General features: G+C 40.8%; 1 protein-coding gene across 3 annotated transcripts in view; it reads left to right on the forward strand.

The window, feature by feature from the left end:
• OBSCN (obscurin, cytoskeletal calmodulin and titin-interacting RhoGEF) overlaps nucleotides 1-17,108 on the forward strand; it is a 200,088-nt gene that overhangs the window by 154,291 nt on the left and 28,689 nt on the right. For 2 of the 3 annotated variants that reach the window (XM_075492232.1, XM_075492233.1), the window contains 2 exons: nucleotides 5,374-5,416; nucleotides 9,160-13,465. In XM_075492232.1, the coding sequence (XP_075348347.1) occupies nucleotides 5,374-5,416; nucleotides 9,160-10,651 (1,535 nt within the window). In that variant the 3' untranslated portion in view covers nucleotides 10,652-13,465. Of the gene's footprint in view, nucleotides 1-5,373; nucleotides 5,417-9,159; nucleotides 13,466-15,693; nucleotides 15,952-17,108 lie in introns of those variants that run through there. The other variant, XM_075492235.1, reaches the window with a different exon arrangement.

A 17,108-nucleotide genomic window follows, 5' to 3' on the forward strand; every position in this document is an offset into this window, starting at 1 on the left:
AGCGCTGTCCCAGATGTGGTTAGTGGAGACATGGCCAACAAAAGCCAGAGGTTTGCTAACAGCTGTAGGACCTTCTTTCCTCATCTCCAGTGTTTTCACATTGTCTTGTGATAATAACACGGGTTCAAGTGTGCTTTTGACAGGGCATAATTGTTATTATCAACATTCAAGTGAGAGCCATCAAATACAACGGCATTCTAACTCAAGAAGCTGCCGAGTAGCAAATGACTGGAGTCTAGAGCGATATTCAGGGAAAATGGTACTCCACTAGTATTTTTTTCATTATTTTCCATAGGCTTCTGCTGTTGGCCCTGTCTGAGACAGAGTTCTGGTCTGGATGGACCTTTGGGCCAGTCCTCTGTAGACACTAACGTTGTATTATTACATTAAGAGGATTCAGACACAACAGGCTGTTAAGATTAGTATCCTGATTTATGTACTTGCTCGTCTTGGTTTTATGCTTGCTTTCCTTGTAGTCCTTTCCTACAGTACCATCAAATCATTCAAGAGCATTACAGGGAGAATGGTGTTAGCAGTATAGCAACACTATAATTGTTTCAGCAGGATAAACCTTGAAGTACTTGAATGCTTTGTCCTTGCTATGCCCTAAAGAGAGAAAAATAAGTTTTATGCAGGATGTAGAGGAACACAAACAAATCACTGTGAGGGTGGAATATCTTGACGAAGTTCCCTTTACCAAGGCCGAAGATGTTATAAAAGCAAACAAGGGCTGTAAAACAGTGGTAGGAGCATTGTTCAGCTCTTGGGGTTGCAAATGTATATGTTCGGCCCCAAATTACTCATGTGCTGTTATTCCCACAGTCATAAATAAAAAATTTCATGAGCTTGGTTGAAGAAATATAATTGGAGTTTGCCTGGAAGCTTCAGAAATGTTATGAAATAGTTTTTGATCTGTGATGTGCAATTGCTTGAACTTGGTAATAGGGAAGGAAATAGATCTCTGAGTCACCTCCAGGGAGAAACAGAGAGAGAGCTGCTTCAGGCCAATGGAGCAAAGAGCAGCCTCATCCATGGAGCAAGAGGATTGTTCTGAGCAGAATCGCATCAGGGATGCATTTGGCATAATGCACTTGACCGAGGAGGGAATTTGTTGCTTTCTTGAGAATCAGTAACCAGCCTTGATCTACCTATGGAAAAATCAGGTTCATCTGGCAAAGAACTGGAGGACGGATGGATCTCATGAAGGCTTTCTCTTTCCATCCTTACGATCCTTTTTATTTCTGAAAATGGGATTATTTGTAACTTCACCAAGAGGACAACATTACTGCTGTGTGGTACTATTACAACAGAAAATAGATACTGTGTCTGTTTCCCAGCTCACCTGCACAGTGGGTCTAAGTTTTACCAGATTTATCGTTGGTTCTGCGAAATGACTATTGTTAAAGTCTCCTGAGGCACCCAAGGGGCTTTAGTAGCAACTATTTTAGTTTTTATCCTCCTGCCTTTCTGTACTGTTTATTATACTGAACCAAACCTACTGTCACAATTTGGGATACCATTAGTCCAGTGGTTTATGAGCCCTGACCTGCAGTCAGTGATGGTCCACAGTTCAACACCATGGGTCTCAAAACCAAACTTCTTGTCGTTAGGTTTAAATTCGCACTGTGGGGATTTGCTGATGCATTGGAAGGACCAAATCCATAAAGGATGGAAACCACTGGACTAAGGGGTCCCCTTGCGAGCACCCACAGCTTGGGCTGCAAGTCTGAAACGCTGAGTTCTGCCTTCGGCTACACCTGGTCGCTGCACTGAAGTCAATGGAGAGTTGCTTTAAAAATCCTTTTTCTGTGGATATTGGAAGAATTTTAGACACTTAAAAACAAAGCGTAACCGAAAGAAGATCCTTCTCTTTGACTTCAAGTTGACTGTCTGCTTTGCACCTTGTTGCTTAACCTACACGCGGCAGGTCTGGGCTGATGTGCTCTGGCATCCCTTTTTAACACGTTACTATTGCGATTCACTCATCCCAGGCTCACTAACTTCATTTTTTAAGAAAAACAAAGCCCAATGTTTTCGAAAGGTGTTGCATTCTCACCTGGGCAGACAGGTCCAGGACATATAACGAAATAGTTGTTTGTAGGGGAAGGAGTCAGCTACACAAGTGGAGACAGGCAAAACCATAAAGAAAAACCCCCAGTGCCGTTATAGCCAGGCAACAGGAATCTCTTCATAGTCTTGCCTTATATCTCATGCACAGCTTTGGGCAAGTTATTTAGTTGCCTTGTTTGGTAATACCCACCTTGCAGGGAAAAGCTAAAAATTGAGGCTCTAAGATCGAAGATTGCTTTAAAACACAGAGGAGCCTTAGATCTCCTCTTAGTGCTCCCTTTTAGGGAGCACTCTTAGGATCTCCTCTCCTCTTGGTGCTACCCTTTTACTGAAGAAATAGGGCATAGGAGTTTGAACCCCTGACCTTTTTAAAGTTCCCTGGTTGGGGTGACGGTTAGGATATTTATCTTGTTATTTTTATTCTGTTATCGTCAGTCTCATTTTTGGGCTGGCCAAGTGGTTTTTGGTGCAAATTCAAGAGAGCACAATCTGCCTTTACAACCATCTCAGTCGCTGCAGGAGTGGAGCCTTTTATTTTTTTTTTCTTTAGAGAGAGTGCAAAACACTTGCATTTCATTCACACAATTTAGGAAACGGTGTTACGCCCATGAATTGCTCATTTTAAGATTAGCTTTAGCACTTCATGTCAGATTTGTGCATCCCCTGTTGCAGATTAATCTCCTAAGCGTAGCAGAAGAGGGGTGAAAGCAGAGCAGTGCTCTTGTGGTTTATGCCAGCAGTGTGTACTGTGCAGGAAAAATAGGTTCATGCCTCTGTGCGTGGAGAAAGCAGACTTCGTAAGTTTGTAATAAAGGCCATAAACCACCTTTTATCCATTCAGAGCAACAAGAACTGACTTATCCTAAATGTTTCAGCACTTGTAAGTCAATGATTTAACGTATTAACCAAAGAGGAGTCTAGTCCTATAGAAGCACTGGCTGATCCTAATGCTTACAGCTTTTAACCTGCTTATCAGGGGCTCCTGCTTTGCAAAGCTGTTTTCCTAAACTGCTATTGAACAAGTTGAAATGATAAATCCGGTGCTAAAATGGATGCAGAATATTTTCCTCTCGGGGGGGAAAAAAACCAAACCAACCAACCCAAATTCTCTCATCCTACTTTCATGTGGTTCTGTCCTTCGTATCGGATTGCTTAAATCCTCCCTCACATCTTGGATAGCACATATAAAATTGATCTGTCGTGCAGTAAACTGCAAGTCAGCAGGACCCATGTACTATACACCGTGTACAGCTTTCTCATCCCAGGCCTGCTGAACTTTTGAATACTGAATCCCTTTGACATCTGCTACATATAGAAATTTGGTGTCATTTGGGAGGACTGCAGGAACAGACATTAACAGAGTAAACACGAAAGAGACTTCCTCTTACAGACATTGGGGGATTTCATTAAACACATATTTAATTATCGTAGAAATACAGTTGTTAAAAGAACTGTATAAAACATCTATGTTTAGGTGTGCAATCAAATTAATTCATTCCTGTTTACATCAGAACTGATACTCTTGCTGCTTATGGATTAATCTCATGACATTATTTGATGAGATTTTTCTAAAAGTTATGTAAAAATTGCACAATATTGATTTAAGGGTTTAAAAATTCAGTGAAAATTTCTAACCTGGGTGCAGTAAATTGTTCGAGCACTCAGTTCATCTTCCATCATTGTATAATTATCATTCCACCATTTTAAACAGTTTTGAATTATTTAAAAAATATTAACTAAGGATAGGTAACAGGTTATATTGTATACGAGATAAACGTTTGAAAGGAATTTTGCCCTTTACTTACCCAGTAAGCTATAAACTCTCATTTCCAAACAGATTTTGTTTAAACCCACCTAATTCTGCAGTAACTCCTTTGACTCTATTGGAAATTATTCCAGATTTTTACATGCATAAATGAGACAAGGCTCTGCAAAGAAAACATAGAGCTCTAGGTCAGATATTAACATCAACATTTGCACAAAATTCTTTTTCATTACGGTGGGATTTGTTGTCTTACGTAGCGGCAGAAGAGAGACCTTGGAAATTAAGTGGAAGGAAAATTAGGTAAAACTATTCCATCTAATATTGTAAATGTATTTTTATTTTTCAGTCGGTGCAGTTTTGGGACACTGTTGAAAACATCAGCACTAATCATAAGTTATTTAACAAATACAGACACTACAAGTTCCCTGGGAAAGAACTGTTTGTGATTTTATAGACATATTTTTAACTTGCAGTTCACTTTCAGTTGTACCAACTGAAAATTACCAGAGCTTATTTATTATAGGCTGGCTGGAAGATTGCAAACCAATTGCTGGAGAAATTACTTTGAGATTAAATTAACGGTTTTTTAGAAACTTTACTAGTTTATTAAATAAAAAGTGGGGCTTGCTGTTGTTTTTTCTAGATCTCAAATAGGTTCAGCAGTTCAGAGTGTGTTCAAAAGAGCCCGGTTCAAACAGTGTCTTAATTTTATTCCAGCAGATAGGATGGGAACCTGCTGAAAATCTCTATTAGCTCTTCAAACGGTATCTTTCTTATTTTTAAAAATGTCAATTTTAAGAAATATTTGCAAAATCATTAAATCATTACTTTTCTTTTGATCTTGAGATGCATCAACAGCTTCTAGTTTGTTATGGGACAAGCATCAGGAAAAATTGCAAATTATAACAAAAAAGAGATGGAGTAGATATAGGCGTATTACAGGGCTCTCCTGGGTTTCCTAGGGAGGGTTTTTTGATGCTGATTTTCTGTACTGATGGTAATGATTTTAGTTTTTATTGTTATCAGCTTGGATTTTGCATCTAGTCCACAAAAGCTTGGAAACTGTTCAGTGTTTGGGGAAAGTCTTTTTCTAGTAAGTGAAATCACAGTTTAAAGAATTTCAGCTCTCCAGGATTTTCCAGATCAAGGCATTTTCAGGTTTCTCACACCATCACTGCCTTATGATAGAGAAAAAAAAAAAGAAAATGAAAAAAAAAGGGACCTTTTTTTCTAGCTTTGGCCTGCCAAACAAAAATGTCAGAATCTCATGGCAGAATAAACAGATTTTGCAGTATTGTTCTCTGCAAAATATTTCATTTCAAAGCTAAAGCAATGCCTGTTCAGAGGGCACTCTGAATTCTCATTCTTGGTCAGAAACACTAAAGATGATGCTGGAAATAACCACAGAAAGCATGGATGGGATGGTACAGTTGTTATTTTCACTCCAGTTTATTGTGATTAACTGAGCAAAGTTAATTTAATCATTTCAGCTTTTGCCTTTCTTTAACCCCATGCTGTTCATACTGTTTTCTTTGTAGTCACTGAACAAGAGACTAAAGTGCCCAAGAAAACCATCATCATGTAAGTGCTGATTTTTTTTTTTTTTTTTTTTTTGGTAACATTTGTGTTTTGCCTTGCTGCCTATGCATGACCCAATAACAAGCTTGTGTTTATTGGCCATGCGAGAGTGTTCATTCCCATCCCACCAGATCTCGTAGTATTCTGTGCTATGCAAAGTGACCACCTGAAAAAAATCTTACTATCCCTTTCAAAAGATAGCAGCACTGGTGTTAGACACAGCCTGGGTCAGTTTTTTTATGATACCACATGTGAAAAAAATTCCACTGAATACTGCTGGAGTTGCACAAGAGCTCAAGAAGGTAGAGTCTCATTCTCAATGTTGAAAAGAAACCAGCTTTGAGAACCGGCTGCTTGAAAAAATGTACAAATATAACAACTACTTCATAGCTTAGAGTGATTTCTTCTGGCTTTCTGTTTTAAATTCTTCAGGAAAGCCTTTTATGATGAAGCAGAAGGAAGATGCACATTTGTATCCCCTTCTGTCTCTATATTTCTAACATGTAATTTTCTCCTGATAATGACCTGGGCTTTTTGAATACTTTGAGCCTAGTTTATACTGAGTGTCTATAACATATAAAGATTAATTGTAGGAAAAAGCAGTACTTTCTCAGTCATATGTAGACCAGAAGCTCATCAGCCATTAAAAACTTAAAGTATCTTCTTGGTTTTAAGTATCATAAACAAATACATAATAAAATTGTTTCATGCGCTGCAAGGGGGAATTGGCCTTCTGTGGTAGGCCTTCAGAGCACCTCCAAGCTATTCAAACCACGTCCTAATGATAGTAGGTGACAATGCAAAGCATATTTTGGGGAAATGCATTCCCTCAAGAGTTGTAATATTGCTAAAATCAGTCCTTGACTTGGACATGATGCTAAAGTTGACTTTTTAAACTTTCATTAGATGGTGAGGAGGATGGGTGAAATGACAGCTAAAATACAGTTAAGAATTGCTTACCTTTTATGTCTTTTATTATTTTCTGTGAAGACTATCAGTTACGATGCATGCACTTAGCCCATTTGGAGCCAGTGGCTTGTAAGAAGACATGTCCCTCCTCCTAGCAGCTTCCACCTTGAATAGGCAAAGAGCAGCCAGGAGAGGCAGGAAGGGGTTCTGCCTTTGTCCCTCTCTCTTCAGCACATCAGTTCAGTTAACATCTCCAGTCATTAGACTTTTTTACCCTGCAGAGACCAGAAAACAAAGGTGTTTCTGCCTATACCATCTCAAGGACCAGGGTTCAGATACCAGTGGGGTAGCTAAATAGAGAAATGTCTTTTTATATCATGTTCAGAAACATCCCGAGAGAGTCATGAGCAGGAAGGAATCACTCAGAGTCAGACCATGTCTAAAGCTTAGTAAATCTCGTCTTTCTACATCTCTATGCCTGTAAATCATCTGGAGAGATGCTTTGATTTTACATCTCTCCTCAGTCAGCTAATAGTCCTTCTTTTCCCTTTATGATTTCAAATCACAAGCAGCAGCATTAATATTGGTTGATTAAATAATATTAAACTAATACAAAATACCATCAGTTAAGCTGATTTCTGACATGTAAATTCCATAGACTGTTGCTTTGGACAGCTCCAGAAGTGATTCCTAAATTAAGGGCTGCAGCCCCAAAGGAGGTTGGTACATTTATGAGCGGGATCTCAGAACAACAGAAATTCCTCTCCTTTTGCTAGTGGATGTGGTCATGAACTCATTAGAGTGGACCTCAGCTGGAATTGGGATAGCGATGGGGTGAAGTTTGGAAACAACTCTCTAAGGGCACATTCCAGCTCTCCTTAATGTGTAGCGAGCTGAGGAACAGGAGCAGCTTTGAAACTACTAGCAGAAAATCACAGATAATTTAGAGATGGGACTGAACAATGTCTAGATATGCAAATTCCAGACCCAAAAAAGTATTTTAACCTTGCAATGTAGAGCAAAGTCTAGTGCAAGCACACATGGATTCATTCTCGTCTTTACTTAAAATGATTTAGTTTTGTGTAATTCAGAAAGACACCATGGCCCTTGTGAAGGCTCTGCATAGACCTTAAAGCTCTATAACAAAACTATAGAAAACTTGGGGGAAAGAGTAAAACAGTGGAAATGAGCTGTATAAGAGAGAGTGCTCTGGAAGAAAAGAAATCTCACTGTAGCTGATCCAGTCCTGGACTTTACCGCATCCTCAAAGGGAGAGATTGATGGTGGAAAGAAATCTGATCTCCATAGGAGAAGGCAATACCACTCTCCAAAAATGAGACCAATAGATGAGAAAGGCTACAGTATATCTAAGAGGATTAGTCTTCCGTGATGGGTAGGCAAATGCCGTAGGAGAAGCGAGCTCTCCTTTCACAAGGACTCCTTCCACCCTTCTCTGTATCTCAGTGCAGGAGCCGGAGCAGAGACAGCCGGAGAGCAGAGCTGTTGGCTTTCAGCCCTATGTGGCTGTGACTAGAGGCTGGTGACGAGAAAGAGAGACATGAAAAAGCTATTATCTTGACTCGTAATCATTCCTTCTCGCTTCAGGCCATTGTCTTCACCCTTCAATTAGTTCTTTTTTTATCCCATTGCTTGGAGGTAGGGAGAGAATCGCAACACAGAAACAAAATCAGCTTTGCCTGTTAGTTCCACTGAACCGGCTACCTCCACTGTAGAGCATCAGCTCCCTTGTGCTTGCAAAGCAAACACTGTCTTTACCTTCAAGTTCTTCCATGTAAGAAATGCCACTGAAAAACTCCATGTTAAACATATAAATTAAGAGCATCGAAGTCTGGGTTTAGATGTTCCTGCCCCCAGATTTTAAAGCTATTTGATCCAATTTCATCTGTAGCTCATTTAAAGTTGAGGTTTGTCCTGGCATGGGAGCAGATGATTGTTTTGACACAAGCTGTGTATTTATACAGGGATGATGAGAAATCCCAACTGCTTTGGATATGTCAAAAAAATCTAAAGTAAGGCCAGCAGAAATATGCTGAGAAATTATAATCATGCATCCCAGATTGGTTTGGTACTGCTACGTCAATTGGTGGTAGTAGGATCAGGCTGTGTCTGCAATAATGATATTATGAAGAGTGAAAATAAGTACACTTTGGCATAGATGACTGGTGCAGGAAATGCTCTAACTTTCTTTTCCTGGTCTCCAAATGCTTAATGCCTTTTTAATGTAACTGTTCTGCATGTGACAATGCAGATCTCTGGTCTCAAAAGAGTCTTTAATAAACCAAATAGAGATATGTTACATTTATTAAAAAAGAGGAAGCTGCTGACCCTACTGTAATAAAGGGCATTTTGCCTTTGAGTTTGATGAAGCCAGGATTCTAGCCAAAGATACTCAGGAAAAGGCTAAACTCCCTGAGAGTTTAAAATCTTTGGGTGAAGCTGCTGTGTGGGTCCAAAGTAGCATAGTAGGTGGTCAACGCAAACACATGAAATGTAGCAGCATCCAGAAGAACGGTTCTCAGCTGGACATACTCGTCGTGTGTTCATGCGCTCAAGGAGGTTAAATGGAGCTAGGGTCCACCTGGGGGAAAGGGCACTGAGGTTTTCCCTGGATCAGAAAGTAAGTGGAGATGGGCATGTGGATGTGTGTGTTGCGTGTGTATCCCTTCCAAAATGACACGCTTCACCAAAAGCTGGAGTGCTCACAAAACTAACCCCACTGTAGCACCTTGACCGACCATGGCATGTGCTGATGGAGTGTGGCTCCTCGAAAAGTCTCGTCTTCCTGCCAACTCCATTCCAACCCTTTCTGTCATCAGAGAGGAAACAATAACTACTGTGGTGAAGAGCCCAAGACAAAGAGGAAGGGTTTCTCCTGCACGTTCTTCTTCAGGCCATTCTCCTTCCCGCTCCCCAAGAGCGGAGCCAACTCCAGAGCCGGTTTATGTTTCAAAGATCAGGCAGCCTGTCCACAGGCATGAGCAGGAGGCAACACCAAAGTCTGCTGTTCCCATGCTTTTTGTCACAGAACCAGAGGACAGGCAAGGAGCAGCAGCTAGAGATGTCGTCATAGAGACCAAGGTGGAAGAGAAAAAGCCCAAATGGGTTGAAGTGGAAGAAATAATTGAATTCAAGGTGAAAAAATCACCAAAAGCTGCAAGGAAAAGAGGCTCTTCCCCAACAAAACAAGAAAAAGATGACTCAGGGGTGTTAACATTCACTTTTCCCAGCTCAAGGCCTAGGCGTTCCCCAGAAGATGATCCAAACACAAACAACTCCAACAATAAATTGGTGGAACAGTCAAAATCTTTGCCTAATGACAGTCTCTCTGAAGCCGATATCCAGCCCCTGGAGTATGCAACTGAGCAGGAAGGACCTCAAGTCAGCAACGAAGACAGAAGCTCCCCGTGTGGGTCTGAACACCTAGAAAATAATTCATCTATGGATTATGGAACGGAAGGAAAGAGCTTCCCACAGGAAACAAGTGCTCGCTACGGGTCAGACATCGCTTCCCCGCTGCTTGCTTGCGGGGGTGAGCCTTTGATCTTCAGTTTTGAGACAGCTGCTGCAGACCAGCATGAACTTCTGTTCTCACCAGCGACTCCAGAGGTTACAGAGGAGGCAGATGAATTAGACATATCTTGGCCTGTTGAAGAGGGGGTACCTGAAGTAATACAAGATGTCTTTCCAGAAGAGGATAATGTCATTATAGTTGATGAACCAGAGGAACTACAGACAGATGACATTAGCACCCGGGACCGCAAAATCTTAACCCACAATGGCAAAGTATTAACTTTGGAGGATCTTGAAGATTATGTTCCTGAAGAAGGTGAGACCTACGGATGTGATGATCAGAACCATACGGCAGACAAACCCTGCGAGATCTCCGTGCTCCAGACAGAGATTAACGATCCAATGATTGGGAAGCCAGTGCTGCTGAATCTGGGGAGACCTGTGGTTTCCAAGCCCAGGCAAAGATTTTTCAGCCCGTTTGAGGAGCCCGTTCCTGGGGGCATGTTCATGTCAGCATCTAGAGTAACCGGTGTGCAGTCTGTAGGCCCCTCAAACATCTCTTTCCATGTGAGTGATACCTGCATGTCAATGACACCTGGACTGCATGCAGCAACAGCAGCAGCTTCTCCTGGTCCCTCCTTCACAGTGAAACCATCTTTCTGCACCGAAGTCCAGCTCTCGGCAGACAACGGACAGTCAAGCTTTAAAACTGAAGTTTCCACAAGAACCCTCAGCTATGGAACTGTTGGCGAGCCTGTTACCTTGCACATCAGCACAGAAGACCTCTCCCAAAGCTGAGCAGATGCAAGCATAATTTTCAACACAAAAGAAAGCAGCGTTTTAGAAAAAACTAATCAAAATTGTTATAGGTGAGGGGAATTGGTGGCAAAGATTACAAGGTAATATGTACGAGGTAATACCTTTGGGGAATATATATTTAAATATAATATGTCAAGCTTTTCCAGTCTTAAAGGGAACACGTCTGTCAGAACAGTTTGTAATTTTAAAAGCTTTGATCGAGGTGAACATATATCATTCCATAGCGGAGCAGTGATGGTAGGTTTAGGAAAAGCCTGATTCTCCTGCCTATGACAGAAATATAAATGAATAAGTGCATTTTTGCCCATGAACTTAAAAATTATTTCAAGTGCCAATATGTAAATTATGGTGTGGCAAGAAAGTGAAAGTATCTAAGCTTTTCAGCATCCTTCAGCAGCCCAGGATAGGAGGACCGTTTCCAGCTAAAGCAATCTCCTGTCACGGTGTGTGCCCGAAGGTCATGAAGCTTCACACTGCTTTGACTCTGCTGTACACTTTTCACACAAATTAGCTCTATCAAAATTTCTTCATAAACCTTTCAACATGCACAGTCTGGTTACGTTGTTTTAAACTTCTGCCACAGAATGACACATATGGAAAATATTGCATTTACTAGGAATGCAAAGGGCTGCTCACACCCTTTGGTTGAAATCCTAATTTGACTGAAGTCAATGGTGAAAGTCCCGCTGACTTGAGGAAGAAAGGATTTTGTTGTTCCCTTCTGCTTTAAGTAAAAAAAGACCATCTTTTTAAAATTACTGCTATTTTCAAGTCCACTTCCTAGTTGTCTAAAGATGTAGGTTTCCTTGTTCTGCATTCTGGTGTGGTGGATTTATAAACCATATCTTTTAAAATATAGATTTAAAATCTGTATTTTAAAGTGCTGCAGAAAATTACTTCTGCATCTATAATCAAATGCTAACACGTATAAAGAACCACAAATGTAGTCTTTGTCAATAAATATTACTGGAAGAATATTTGGTCTCCTGTACATGCCAGTGGTGAAATATTACTGTTAACAGATTGATGGGTAATGTCTCCTATATGTGCGAAGAGGAATTCACCACTGAGCTACAGCAAAGTAGCAGGAGCACAAAGAGAGTTTAGAAAGAAATGAAGAAAAAAAGAAAGAAAAAAGGTCTTTACCATAAATGCCTAGTTGAAAAAAAGATCTGTTCACAATGTATTGGGCTGCTTGGAAGCACTGCCAGTTGCAATTGCATCGTATTACTGTAACCATGTACGCGGAGCTGTCTTGTAGAGGTACTGCCTTCGGTTGAGTTTCTCTGGAGCTTTGCAACGGGAGCACTGATTGCGAGGGGAAGGCTAAGGTGCACTGAGCATGGCCCATTCCTGTTAGCTTCACCAAAAATGGATGTTCCACAGACCTTCAACAAGTTGCTCAGCCCTTGAAAGAAATGGGCTCATAGGCCCAAATATTGGTCCCAGTTGACGTCAGCTGGAGCTTGTGATTGATCTCAGTAGGACCAAGCATTGGCCCTCTCTATCTGACAGAGATGTGGGGTGAGAAGTCCCAACACCTTGTCCCAGCTGAGCTGTGTAGCACTGTCGCAATAGAAAACATTGTCATTTAGACGGTGCGGGGAAACCAGAAATGCTCAGGCACAGATGAATTTCTAACTCGCATGAAGAGAGAGGATTGAGTGAGGTTTTGCCTTGAAAATGTTGATGTGTGATGTTGCCTCAGTGTTTCCCAGCTAGGTAAAATTGTGAAGCTTGTTCTGGAGTCCGCCAGGCAATGTTCCCGCTAACAGGGACTGAATTCACAAAAGGTGCTTGTAGAAAAGAATACATTACGTTTTTCCTTCTGTGGCTGCACCTTGGTCATGTGCTGACTAAAATTAACATATTGATTTCACAGCCTTTTACTTTCAATATCCAAACAGGATGTTATGTATAATATCATGTGCACTACCCTCATGATATAGGATGCTTTTCCAGTGATTACACGTGGTGAAAGAAATCAAGCCTCTTTTATGTTACTCTCCCATTTTTTATAACATCTCCTTGGTTTATACGGTTTGTTTTATAATTAAGCAATACAGTGGATAACTATTAGTGCTTTTTTCTTATATTGCACTGTACGTTGGAAAGTAATAGACATACAACAGAGAAATACTTTCGAAACTGAAAATATTTCTTTTTTATTGGGCCTGATTCTGATCTCAGTTATTCCAGTATCGGTCTAGAATAATTCCACAGAAGGAAGTGGATTTGATTTAGATTTACAAACATACTGCTGAGAAAAGAATTTGCCCTGTGACAGTCTTTGAAAATATAAGATTCATCCAAAAGATAATAAAGATGTGTAAAGGAACGTGGAGGTTTCCTCCTGTTGTGGTTGATGCTCAGGTTTTTCTAAAGAAGCTGAAAGTTTGCAGTTCAGATTGCCATAGAAGAAATAACCATACCTTGATTCATTAGCCCAAAGCAATTAACATCTGTTTACTTTTTCTTTTGAAATTTAAGCAAAAGAGAATAAATTGAAAGGAATTTTTAAAATCCTATGCAGGACTCTGTTCAAAAAGTGAAAGGTTTATGAGAAGTTCATTACATATACTTTCAAAATATTGTCCTAGAGGTTAAAAATTATGCTTGTAAGTGATTAAACTATGTAGATAATTAATGAGATGTGTGGGGGTTTATTTCTTGTAGATGAAAACATGAAGCTGTATTAAAAATTTTAATACAAAGAATGTTTCACTAAAATTCCTGCAAGTAAATGGGTATTAATAAAGTGGAAACTTCGGTTTGCTTGAGATACAAAAAGAAAAAAAAAAAACGCAAAAAAAAAAAACCCAACAAATGAAAAAAATCAAATGCAAGATATGCTGTTAGATGCTGAGTTTATATCAATAAATGTCTTGCATCAGCTGTCACTGGGTTTCTGTGTTCTTCTCTGTTCATGGCACTCGATAGCCCATCGACTATTTTTCCCATCGACTTCAGGAGGAGCTGGGTTGCAACCCAAGAATACAGCTCCAGCTCAGCTTCCTATGGACAGTTTCAGAAGCGCTGAAGTGAAAGAACCTGTTTTTAGGGAAACTTCCAACCCAGATTTAGGAGTCAATAATTTTGAACAATTCAGCCTTCTCTGAGGCTGAATTGGAACTTCAAAATACATGTCAGTCTTGTGTTCCTGGTTATTGGCTGGAGGGCATGTGGGCTGCAAATGTTCACGGTTGAGATTTGAGAACTGGGAAACAAACTGTTCATCACAGGTGTGCCATCACTGTGGCATTAGTTTGACGTCCCTCAGCTAATATTGAAGTTCCTCATAATGTGTAACATCCCTAAACAGGATGGAAACAGGAAGGAAAGCGGTGGTGTTAGCAGCATGGAGGAGACCTGTGGTTATATATAACCTGTATTTATATATATAACCTGTATATATGGATATATAAAACCTGTGAATATATTTTCTCATTCAGAGATACTAAGTGTGTTTCATGCCTTTCCAAACAGTGCAGTTGTTGGCAGCTGCCCAGCTCATAGGACAGCACCAGTTGGTAGCAATCACAACAGGAACACCAGGGAATCAAAATATTTATCTAAGGAAATATTTAAAGATCTGCTGATGAACACCGATGGGCAGTCTGGGACAGAGTGTGTGCAAAACTTGCTTTTTCCATCAACAAACCCCAAACTGAAATATTTCATAACCGCTATGCTCATGGGAGGACATTGAAAACAAAAATCAAGTAAGATGTCTTCAAAGGGGGCTGATCCAAACATAGCCTTCAACTTTACCTGCTAAGGTCTATCACGGAAATTTACTTTCTTAAGATCAGGAAAGGCACATAATCAAAACAGCTACAGGACATGCTCCTGTGTCAATTACATTAAACAAGTCTTAGCCGTTCGTGCAAGTGCTCTTATTTCTTCTTGGACCACATGGTGGTTCGAGTTTGCACTCTTGCTTGGCAAGCAACCACATCATGAACATGATGAATTGTCTTAATCTCACATGCATTTTGTCTGTCTTTATGGTTACTTGAGGGTTTTCCTAGATATCGTCTGTCCCTTTGTTCAAGATTTGTGGAAGGTGTATTGGGCAGGAGATTGGATGAGATGAGCTCCTGGGGTCCTGTGATCTCATCCTAGCCTAGCTGCTTCTACCAGCGCTGACTGGGGATGAGACCATGGTATTTATCTCCTGGGTGGCCATTCTGCGAAGATGTATGCTTGAAAATCCAGTTTTCTGTGTGGAAAGTTTTTGTCTTCTCTCTGCCTTCAAGACCGAGAGTTCCTTGAGGCAGGAGTTATATCTTCCTCTTTATAATGCTTCCCTATACACAACTGCTGTGAGTTTCTGTACAGACCAGGTGACTTTCCTGCTAGAGTATCTTGCAAAGGCATAGTCCAGTACAAATTTTAAAGTCTCGGGTACCTTCTAGCGCAAAGCCCAGAATATATATACAATATATATTCAGATATTGTAAAGTAGGACAAATACATTACTCTAGAGCAAGGAGTAGCTTTTCTGCCATCCTCTCAGACTTACATGCTCATGAAGCAGAACAGCCCTCCCTTCTTTCCCCTGCCCTTCTCCAGAGTCACAGATGAGGTTGGTACCTGTTCACTCCTTCTCCTTCCCTGTGAGAATTATGTCCTCCTTGCACCTAGGGTCTGTATCAGTGCAATGGGTCACCGCTGGGTTCATGTCATTGATCTTAATAGAGGTATTTTTGACAGACCAGCCAACACAGGGTTGAGCTGGGAGATAGATCCTTTGTTCCCCTGTTTGGGGAGACAACGGGTGTGTGTGCAGCGTGGCACAGTGTCCTCAACCTGGTGAGATACATCTTTCCGAAGCGTGTTGTGCCAACCTTCTTATTTTAAGTCTTAGCTACGTTCCCTCTTGCTGGAATAAGCATTTCTGCATCAGCTCTCTGCTCTAGGAGGGGAAAATGATACGATTGCAAATATTTCCATGGGTTGGATGATGTGCTATTTTCTTTTTACCCTGAAGAGAGAAAAGCTGTTCTTCTTGTCTGTAGGAAAGACTTCCCTGCAGTCAGAGATGGAGACCTCTGTCCAGGCCTCGCTTCAGCGTGCTGATAAGGAGATCAAGACAGCTCTAAAGAAACTCGTGGACTCGGCGTCACTGCTGGTGACTCTTCCCCCGGGCATGCGAGGAGGAACCGGTGACCTTGGTCTTCCTGGGTCTGTTCCTTCAGACCACTCAGAAACAGCAGCTGGGCCCTCTGTGCTAGTTCATGAAGCCAGTACCCAAACCCAGACTGCTGGAAGGCATGGTAGGTTTGGCATGAATCTAGAAAATGTCCCATGGGAGTCAAGAGAGACAAAAATATTGAACACGCCAATAATGACACTTTTTCCCTCATTTTTCTGTTTTGTTGTGTTTTGAGCGGTTGAAGATTAAGAGAGGACATTCAGACCCAAAGAAACATGGGGCTATGGGTTGGGATTAGGTTGGACACAAGTTTGGAGCAGATCTTTCTGGGAACAGGGTGTGTTTGAAAACTGTGTCTGAAGTAGAGTTTGGTTCATCACCTACCCAAAATGGGGGGATAGGGGAATTTTTCCACCTTTGGGCTTTTGACCCTGGACTTGCTTCAAGTTTTTTTGGGGGGAGAAGGGAGAGTGGGATCCCTCCTTTGCATTTATAGAAGTCATTTGTTTTTTGATTTGGTGGGGTGGGTAAGGGAGGTTGCTTTTCTTTTATTGTTTGCCATAAACAAGCTGGAAATGTGTTAACACCCCTGTATCAACTGTTGGAGACTTTCTAGGATGTTGGGTACATCAGGTTCACCTGCATTTCACTGGCTCTGGAGCCTTGATAGACTCCTTAACATTTTCCATGTGATTAAAACCAATGATGCGTGTGACTGTGTCTTGCCAGGAGAACAAGTCTTTTGTCTTTGCATTGTTTTTAAACAGAACACGAATAAGTGGCAACCCTTCCTCTCTTCCTTCTGCTTCTGCCATAATAACTTGTCTAAGCTGTCTCTGTGTCAAGTCCGAGTAACTGTCTTCCACCAGTGTCAACTTAAAAGGACAACGTCAAGTAGCCTTCAGCCCTCAGACTCCAGATGCTGTTTAAAAAAAAGATGTTCTTGCCTAAAACTTAATGAGGATAGAAGCGTTTCACGGAATCAGACCCAAAATAATGCATTAAAAAATGACAGGGCTTTAAACCTTTTTTCCTTTCTAGTAGGAAATCATCTGTGAAAGTAATCCTCTGGTGAAGCGGGATGAATCAAAAATCATAAGTAAAATGTCAGCTAGCAGATTATTTCCTTAGTCATAACTACAGAGATAATAATAGAATAGTGAATGAGATGGTTTTGCAGTCCTTCCATGTGAGAAAACTAAATGTGTTATTAATATGGGGAATTATGTTACTAAGATGGAGACTTGACAACTTTCCCTATGATCACATGCTTTGAAT

Source organism: Mycteria americana, chromosome 2, assembly GCF_035582795.1.
Source record: "Mycteria americana isolate JAX WOST 10 ecotype Jacksonville Zoo and Gardens chromosome 2, USCA_MyAme_1.0, whole genome shotgun sequence".
Lineage (NCBI taxonomy): Eukaryota > Metazoa > Chordata > Aves > Ciconiiformes > Ciconiidae > Mycteria > Mycteria americana.